Genomic DNA, 9945 nt, shown 5'->3' on the forward strand with positions numbered 1-9945 from the left:
GGTGAGCACATTTGCTTAAAGCCAATAAGGCAATAATTTTCCTATACACTGTAAAAAGCTATCAGTTGACTTCACTTAAAAAAAATTGTGGAAACCCCTTGCCTAAAAATGATTAGGCTAGACTAGTAAACGTGGGTACATGCGTAATTGAAAAAAATATGTGGAATTGTCAAGTTTTTCAATTACGCATGAAGTTTATTACTTAATAATTTTAAGGCAACGGGTTTCCACACATTTTTCTTTTCTTTTTTTAATTCTTTTTTTAACTGTTTTTCTGATTTGCTAAAACACATTTCTTGAAACCATCACACACTTTCTCAAAACCTCAAACACAAAACCAAATTTTCAAGCCACATTCAGAGAACCTCTGACTCTTCTAGCAAAATCAAACAATTGCCTCAAAACCATTTAATCTGTGCTCAAAATCAAATCATTAGAAATAAGTGTTTTGAGTCGTTGTGTGTAAACGATGACAACAGTGTTGTAGTTGTGTTTAACTTTTGCCTGCCTGTGTTTAACATTTTGAAACATAAGTGCATCACAGTGTGAAATGTGTTTTAATGAGTGAGAGTGTGGGTGTGTATAGAGTTTTGCAAAAAGAGTGCATGAGATTTGAACAGTGTTTTAACTGAATTTGTTTAATGTTTTACAGAAAGAGTGATTTATTTGACACATTGGTTTAGGCTATTGATAATTTGGTTCACAGAATGGGGTTGAGTGTTTTAGCAATTCAGAAAAACTGTGAGTTAAGTCACCTGATAGCTTTTTGTAAAAAAAATTACTCTCTATATAAATGTACATATAATATTTGATTTAGTATTTTACATTAATTGGCACCTTTTTTCTCTCAACTTTTCAAACCGCTTGTAGGGGCACAGCGAAGCTAGAGTTTACCTGGAAACACCCTGGATAGATGACCAGTCCATCAAAGAAATAATTTATTCCTAAAATAATTTTCAAATAATTTATTAAATATGATTTAAAATCTATTTTATATATTTTCCAAAAATGTGATGACAACTGGGAATTGTGATGACAACTTCTTGCCCCAGGGAGCAATACCTCATTATGGGGCAAATGGCTCCTTTTAGTTTTGTGCTGTAACAACTAAACTAACAAATGTGTCCAATTATTTCCCCAAATAATATATTAGATGATGCATCATGCTGTACATGGTAAAATCATATCTATATTTGTTACGATTTAGCAGTAAATGTACACTATTCTGAAGGCCACACCCTACTATTATTATTTTTATATAAGTGCTTAGACAATAGGTTGCTCGTGGCTTGGTTTGATAGGGATAATTCATTCAAAAAATAAAATTCTGTCTGTCACCATTAACTTACCCTTGTGTCGTTCCAAACCTGTTTGAGTTTCTTCTGTGAAATACAAAAGAAGTTATGAAGAATGTGGTTCAAACAACACTGATTATGATTGTACAGACCAAAATATACATTTAAAAAATATATCTTCTCGTGTTCCACAGAAAAAAAATTCAATGCATACAGGTTTAAGTGTGACCATTTTGGGGGTTTAATGTGCTCATGGGTGCCCTTTTCTCTTGTTTTAGTTTGGTCAATATTCATTCTCTCTTTTGCATTGAAAAAAATGCCTTCAATCCGTTTCAATCAGTCACTATAGGTTGCTATAAAGGGTTTTGTAAGATTATAAATTACATCAGCCCAACTCTCATATCTGCCTGAAAACAATGAAATCCCAACTGTCAAATAACATGAAATATACAATTATTAAAGAATAAATTTCAGTTTTCTGAATTGCTAAAACACATTTCTCGAAACCATCACCCACTTTCTCAAAACCTTAAACCTTATTTTATTTGTGTTCAAAATCACAATGCTTTCAGATCATACACACACGAGTCAATAATATAAACACTACAGATCATTCGTCAGACACTACATCAAAAAATGGAGAACAAAATCCAAAGCATGCAGTTACAGGAAAAATTATATTGCAACAAAGTAAAATAATTTTGCAATTACGTAAAAAAATAGTAATCACAACTTACAGCAGTAGGTGAATAAATTGTATTCTGTATGCACTGCAAGTATAGTATTGTACTGAATATTCTAGGCCTATTGAATGTCTGTATATTTAGCACTTGCATACTGTGAAAATACAGTAACCCATCTGCAAAAGCCAAAAAGGTTTAAAAAAAAAAGTCTAAATGAAAAGCATGTTACAGAACACTCAAAAGAGTTGTGCAACTGCAAAACCAAGGTCAATGAGAGATTCATTCTGCCTAAGCATCACGTCTTCATGTTGGGTCCAGCCTGAGGACTTTGTCCAAATCACAGGCAATGTCTTCTCTTGCCAGGTAAAGGGAAAACCCCTCTGTTCCAGATCCAGGGTTGACCACATTCTCCACACCTTGCTCTTTCTCGTCCTCCTCATCTACAACCTCTTACACATAGGCGACTCTTCCTCCTCTCCCTCTTATATTGTTTCCATCCATTATTGGTATCAACGTTCAGTGCAACATTTTGAGTCAATTTGGGCACTCTGAACTGACTTGTTGTATTACAGTTAGTTTAATCACATCATTAGAAATAAGTGTAAACAATTTTGAGTCGTTGTGTGTAAACGATGACAACAGTGTTGTAGTTATGTTTAACTTTTGCCTGCCTGTGTTTAGCGTTTTGAAACATAAATGCATCACAGTGTGAAATGTGTTTAGAGTTTTGCAAAAAGAGTGCATGAGATTTGCAAATGGTGTCTTAACTAGCCTACCTAAAACAAATGCTTAACAGAAAGAAAGAGTGATTTATTCGACAAATTGGATTAGGCTATTGTAAATTTGGTTCAGAGAATGGGATTTTTAGTGTTTTAGCAATTCAGAAAAACTGTAATAATCGCGCTACAGTTTGGTCCAATGAAAGTCACGCCTTAAAAGAGCGGAAAAAACGCAGAGAAGTTGAGCCTATGACGGAGAGCTGCAAGAAAGAGGGCGGGGAATTCAGTAAATCACGTGATTATCCTCCAATCAAATAATGGAATAGTCACAGCAAAGAGGCGGGATCAATACAAGTGTGCTTTACATGAGCTTTGCTGCAGTCGTAGTGGAATCCAGTTTATCGAAATGGCGGAGACGGCAGACGGAATGGAGGTAAGCTGGAGCTACTCAAGGCCATTTCGCATAGAGCACCTCCGATATGAATTAGCTATTTACTATAGCCGAATCGATATGGCAACTTTGTTTATTAAGTTCTGGTTATGATTCTTTAGTCTTTGATCACATTTGTGTGCTGCGTATGTAATGTGCGCACACGCATCTTGAGCATCCATTTTAGCCAGCCTCGGATAATTCATTCATTTCGCATCACGTGTCGGCTATTGCTAATTGGCTAAAATGAGTTAGATCCGATAACTATGTTATGTGCAACCCTTAATTTATGGAATTCCATCTATTAGTGCGAGTCCTGATGGCTGGCTGCCCGTTTCGTGCCCATGAGGGTCTTTTAGAGCACGCTGGCGGGGTGCTTGAATGACTTATTGTTTGGAGCACAGACCGCATGGGACTGAACACCGCATCTCGATGGCTATGAACTACTTTTGCTACTTATTGTAGCTTTGTTCATCAACCACGATTAATCCGATTTATTTTAATTAACGATTGATTAGGGTGCTGTAATTGGCGGTATGGTAACTTAGTTTATTTCTTTTTTCATCGACCACGTTTTCCCCTCATGCGTATAATCTAAATGTTCAAGAGGTCTTCCGGCGCTGTTAAAGGCGAATTAGTATAACATTAGTATACATTTTTTACATTTAAAGTTTTGCTGTAAAATAGACAATAGATAACTGTTTCAAATAACCTGAATTCTGTTTATTGACGGGGTTTAAATTTTCGATCAAAAGTATTTGTTTTAATTTTATGCCGGTTGGTGGCGACAAATGATTTTGTTGGTAGCGAGAATTGAAGCATTTCAGTTAATTGATTCGTTAAAACGACACCGAGTCACTTTATTGATATTTGCATATATGCAAATCGACTGAGACAACGGAATATTCTGAAGCATTGCCCACAATTCCATACAAATTACATCAAAGCACGTTTATGATCACCTTTAAGTCTTGTTGGGGTTTTCCCCATAAAAATGGTATTTTAAACCGCAAAAGACACTGCCAAAACTTAAGTGAAGTGCTTTCATAGTGCTTAATTTGCGATTTTTCTCTTTTTAAATGTCTTTCTTTATTTGAGGTGTCCCAGGGAGAGAGCTCAGTGAAACCTGCAGCAGAAGATATGACCTCCAAAGACTACTACTTTGATTCCTATGCACACTTTGGCATTCATGAGGTACGGTCCTATTGGTTCTTGTCTCATGAATAGTACAATTAAATGTCTTAAAATCTGTGACTAATGTAAACCCATTCTGTGTCCACAGGAGATGCTGAAGGATGAAGTTCGTACTCTGACGTATAGAAACTCAATGTTCCACAACAAGCATCTCTTCAAGGATAAAGTGGTGCTGGATGTGGGAAGTGGAACCGGCATCCTCTGTATGTTTGCAGCCAAAGCTGGGGCCAAGAAAGTTATTGGGGTCAGTGTAAATCCTACCTGTTTCTGTAAATGTCACCTCTTTGTTTTCAACCGGTTTTGTTATGGATATTGAGTAATCTAGCTGAATGAGGTAATTGCCCAGTTATCATGCTGTGCTTTTGTCAGGTTTTTCATTCTTTTGTCATTCGTTCCCCAGATTGAGTGCAGCAGTATATCAGATTATGCTGTGAAGATTGTGAAGGCCAACAAGTTGGATCATAGTAAGGACTTCTCAGAACTTTTGACTTCCACATTCTTACAGACCTTATTTGCACAGCCAAGTCATAGCTTTTGTGATTGTAAACTGAGTTTATTGTATTGTGAGTTATGTTCCTTAAATACTTAACCTTTATTTTCCCTGTCTAGTCGTTACCATTATTAAGGGGAAAGTGGAGGAGGTCGAGCTTCCTGTGGACAAAGTAGACATAATCATCTCTGAGTGGATGGGCTACTGTCTCTTCTATGAATCCATGCTCAACACTGTCATTTATGCAAGAGACAAATGGCTGGTGGGTGTATGCTAATGTCCTTAAGCATCGAAGTGTTGGAGCTATTCAATATAGAAATTGTGCATGCAGAGCTTAACTTGATAAATGTTCACATTGCCCTTTGTTTTCCTTTTTCAGAAACCTGATGGTTTGATTTTCCCTGACAGAGCCACGCTCTACGTCACTGCTATTGAGGACCGACAGTACAAGGACTACAAAATTCACTGTATGTCAATCTCTGAATGCACTTTTGAGGGTTTCAGCTGTGTCTGACATGACTTTCATTTTCATATTTGGATTTCTTTTTTTCTTTTTCCATTAGGGTGGGAGAATGTTTATGGATTTGACATGTCCTGTATCAAGGAAGTGGCTATTAAGGAACCTCTAGTGGATGTTGTTGACCCCAAGCAGCTTGTGAGCACTGCCTGCCTCATTAAGGTTAGTTTACTCCACCAAAATTGTGCTCTAATGATACATAAAGCTTTTCATATAAACCTTGCTTTATTCAACCTATCCATTCTCTCGGTTCATTAGGAGGTGGACATCTACACGGTGAAGATTGAGGACTTGTCCTTCACGTCACCTTTCTGCCTGCAGGTGAAAAGGAATGACTACATCCATGCACTGGTAACCTACTTCAACATAGAGTTCACTCGCTGCCACAAGAGGACAGGCTTCTCTACTAGTGAGTACTGTTTTTCTTTGCCCTCTCTCTACGGTACCATTTTCACCACAAGTTTCTTGAAGATTATATAAACCCTGTTGAAAAACAAAGTGAATTTGTCTTTTAGGCCCTGAGTCTCCTTACACTCACTGGAAGCAGACTGTGTTCTACCTTGATGACTATCTGACGGTAAAGACTGGAGAGGAGATCTTTGGCACCATCAGCATGAAACCTAACGTCAAGAATAACGTAAGCCCCATCTTTACTTTAATATTCTAAAAGCTCACTTTTAGAATAGAATCTTGCATGAAAGTGTAAGAAGAGGGGAAAAAAGTGTGTGTATATATATATATATATATATATATATATATATATATATATATATATATATGGTTGATTGGGTTCTAAAAATATATATCCTTTTATTTTTAAAAGCAAATATTTGTAAACCATTTATTTGATAAAAAAAATACAGAAATAGTAAATATTACTTTTTAAAATAACTTTTAATTTTGATGTAATTTCTGTTGTGCCAAATCTGAATTTCTAGCATTACTCCAGTCTAGTGTCACATGATTCTTCAGAAATCTTTGTAATATGATGATTTGGTGGGCAACAACTTCTCATCAATGCTGAAGTCTCATTATGCTGTTTTTTTTAGGAATCTTTGATTAGAACGTTCAAAACAGCATTTATTTGAAAGATGTCTTTTGTAAGACACTTTTGGTCGTCGTTGCTAAAATAATTAATACTTGTTGGTCTTCTAATCTATACATGGTCTACATTCCTGTTCACTTTAGTGGATACAATAAAAATGTTGGTCTAACTTTTTAACCCCTCCCCCCCTTATCTTCCAGAGAGACCTGGACTTTAACGTCGACATCGACTTCAAGGGTCAGCTCTGTGAGGTGTCCAAGACGTCAGAGTACAGAATGCGCTAGATTCCTTTAGCATCAGTGTGTGCGAGGCAACTCAGAGCAGTGTATGCGTGTGTGTGAAACATGTACTTTGTTACATGACACTGCGTGACAGACCTTTTAAAGATTCTGTTTTACAGAATGTTGTCTGACATGGAGGATTTTGATGGTTATTGAACAATTTTAAATTAACTTTTTTTTTTTTGATTTGTGTAATGCACCAAAGGGGACTAAACATGGCAGATTTGTGCTTTATTTTTTCCATGTGCAAATTTCCTTTTTGGCCCTGCTTTTTCCAAATTTTAGGTGGACAATCTTAGATGGGATCCATTGAATTCATGCATGCGTGCACACACATACAACTGCTCTCTTTTGCCTGTTTGTCTGTTTATGACAACATGTCATCCATGTGTATGTCTTATTTTTATTTTCCCTCCTGCCATGATGACGTGTGTTGGTCACTGTAAAAAAAAAATGCAAATCAGCTGTTTGTATTTTGATATTCAATCTGGTAAAGCTAACATATTCCATGTAGGTAAAACCTGTTGTCATGTTTCACTGTGGTCAGGAGCTCTGCCCAGTGATTTCTGAATGAGCCCATATCATTTTGTATTTCCGCAGTTGTTTTGGACCATCAGTAGGGGGCCATTTGTCTTCTGTGGAGTAACTGTTTTAATTCATGTAGTCCTCCTTTGTCCCCCCCCCCCCCCCCTTTTTCTTTTCTTTAAATAATACTTGTGGCAATGACCCAAATGGAGGATAATATCGTGCTATGGATGAGATGGTGTAGTATTCTCTTGTACAGCTCGTAGGTGGTGTTAATGAGCACTATTTTAGATCTTTTGATCTTTTTAATGTCATATAGGAAAAATCTTCATCCAATGGCTGACTGTTTAGTTTAAGCTTATCTGCTGCTCTTTTGCACTATAAGCACTTAAAACTAAGTTTCTCAAACCCAGAGCTACAATTTAATTCCACAGAGGAAGACCTTCAAACTAAATTTTCCGTAGAAGTGCTTTTATTGAAGGGTGATGCTTTTCCTGTGTTTGAGTAACTTCACATTTGTTCCATATTGTGATCTTCTCTCAGTGTTGCTGTGTACAACAGTGTTTTTGTCGAGGGGTGCAAGTTCACGTTTTGTGTCTAGCACTGGTGTGGATTATTACCAGGCAGGCATTTGTCCACTAGGAATTGTTTTTTTCTTTTCTTTTTTTGAAATAAAAACAAATTAAACCTGCATTTGTTCTTCAATTATTAAAAAAATGCAAACTTGCTAAACTAGCTTTTCATTTAGAACTATGAAAGTATTTTATATAGGCATATTTAGCTGATGAATGATCAAAGTTATTCAAGTTTTAAATGTTAATCTACTTAATGCTTATTTGATCAAGTTGTTTTGAATTGCTTCTAGATTAAGCTGAGACATTTAGGAAATGTTGCAGCCCTACACTCCCTGAAGTTCATTTTACAGTTCTTTTATTTTTAATTTGTGTACCACCTGCTATTGTTTATGCTGGAGCTATAGTCATTTGAGGTTGAATCTTTAATTGTTCTGCTTTCAGTTTTTACAAACATATAGCTGCACACCTGCTTTTATATAGTGTGTACTGCTGCTCACATCTGAATTAATATCTGTGCTTGATTTTTCTTTTCTTGAGTTCGTAAGGGCTTCATCCTTTTGCATTGTTTTATGGTGTGAATTTTAACCTTAACACTTTTAACCTTATTTATTATTCTCAGGTTGGGTAAAGTAGGTCAAATCTGACCTAAATCATAAGCATTCAAATGGTACTTACAATTTGAACGGAAGAGTTCTATGTGGTCAGTTCTTGCTCAAGGTTTTATCAATGACAATATTGGCTGACAATTGCTTGCCAATAATGTAGTAGTAATTTATTAGATGAGTGATACTGCTCAATCAGTATCCAATTTGATGGTTATCAGTCTTTTGTACTCGAGCAGTTAGGTTATCTTTTGCTGTCAGCAGTTGTAAAACTGCTAAGGCTTCTGCAATCCTTTTAAGGTTTTTCTGATGTAACCTGCGTTTTCTCCTGTAAGCTGCTCTCTGTGTCCGTATCCTTTTCATCTGTAAAATATGCCTTATCTACAGCATTACATTTTTCTCATGAAGTTTTTCTTCACATACAGTATCTCACAAAAGTGAGTACACCCCTCACATTTCAGCCAACATTTTAGTATATCTTCTCAAGTTACTATACTATAGAAATGAAATGTGGATATATTTTAGAGTAGTCAATGTGCTGCTTGTATAGCAGTAGATATTTACTGTCCTCTGAAAATAATGCAACATAAAGCCATTATTGTCAAAATAGCTGGCAACAAAAGTGAGTACACCTCTACGTGATATCTGTACGTCAGTTAACCATGCAAAGCCACATGTCCTATTCATCGTGTTCATGTTTTTGTCTGCTTGACAGGACCATACAAATTTGTGTATCTTGTATTAGAGTAGTTAGAATTTGTGCTTTGAGTACAATTCTCTCATACTGACCACTGGATGTTCAACATGGCATCTCATGGCAAAGAACTCTCTAAGGATTAGAGAATTAGAATTGTTGCTCTCCAAAAAGATGGCCACTGCAATAGGAAGATTGGTAACACCCTGAAACTGAGTTACAGTACAGGCAAGGGTCATACAGAGGTTTTCCAAGACGGGGTCCACACAGAACAGGCCTCGCAAGGGTCAATCAAAGAAGTTGAGTCCTCGTGCTGTGCGTCAGGTGCAGAAGCTGGCTTAAAAAAACAGACGCACAAGTGCTGCCAGTATTGCTTTAGAGGTTGCAGAAGCGGAAGGTCCGCTTGTCAGTGCTCAGACCATACGCCACACACTGCAACATGTCGGTTTGCATGGCCGTCGTCCCAGAAGGAAGCCTCTTCTGAAGCTGGCTCACAAGAAAGCCCGCAAACAGTTTGCTTAAAGCAACCTGTCCAAAAGCATGAATTACTGGAACCATGTCCTGTGGCCTGATGAGACTATAAACTTGTGTGGCTCAGATGGTGTCCAGCATGTGTGGCGACGCCCTGGTAAGGATTACCAAGAAAATTGTGTCTTGCCTACAGTCAAGAATGGTGGTGGTAGCATCATGGTCTGGGGCTACATGAGTGCTGCTGGTACTGGGGAGCTGAGCTTCATTGAGGAAAACATGGATTCCAACATGTACTGCGACATTCTGAAGCAGAACATGATGCCCTCCCTTCAGAAACTGGGCCGAACGGCATGATAACAACCCCAAACACACCGCCAAGATGACACTGCTTTGCTGAGGGTGAAGGTGATGGAGTGGCCAAGTA

General features: G+C 37.2%; 1 protein-coding gene across 2 annotated transcripts; it reads left to right on the forward strand.

Moving 5' to 3' along the window:
- Positions 1-3031: 3031 nt before the first annotated feature.
- prmt1 (protein arginine methyltransferase 1) lies at positions 3032-7870 on the forward strand. Of its 2 annotated transcripts, none has more exons than XM_084415105.1 (10): positions 3032-3130; positions 4226-4321; positions 4410-4565; positions 4722-4785; positions 4931-5073; positions 5191-5278; positions 5375-5490; positions 5587-5737; positions 5844-5965; positions 6574-7870. In XM_084415105.1, the coding sequence occupies exons 1-10, from the start codon at positions 3104-3106 to the stop codon at positions 6655-6657; spliced, it is 1047 nt and encodes a 348-aa protein (XP_084271231.1). In that variant the 5' UTR covers positions 3032-3103; the 3' UTR covers positions 6658-7870. The 2 variants fall into 2 exon arrangements, with proteins under 2 accessions (XP_084271231.1, XP_084271232.1); XM_084415106.1 differs by having other exon boundaries at positions 4235-4321.
- Positions 7871-9945: the final 2075 nt, after the last annotated feature.

This window comes from Rutilus rutilus, assembly GCF_951802725.1.
Source record: "Rutilus rutilus genome assembly, chromosome: 1".
In the NCBI taxonomy this organism is placed as follows: Eukaryota; Metazoa; Chordata; class Actinopteri; order Cypriniformes; family Leuciscidae; genus Rutilus; species Rutilus rutilus.

Bases quoted from the DNA above. Each gene is read 5' to 3' on its own strand.
- prmt1 (XM_084415105.1), top strand. From the start codon at position 3,104: ATGGCGGAGACGGCAGACGGAATGGAG. The intron at 3,131-4,225 runs GTAAGCTGGAGC...TCTTTATTTGAG, and splicing joins AGACGGCAGACGGAATGGAG to GTGTCCCAGGGAGAGAGCTC. The intron at 5,966-6,573 runs GTAAGCCCCATC...CTTATCTTCCAG, and splicing joins AACCTAACGTCAAGAATAAC to AGAGACCTGGACTTTAACGT.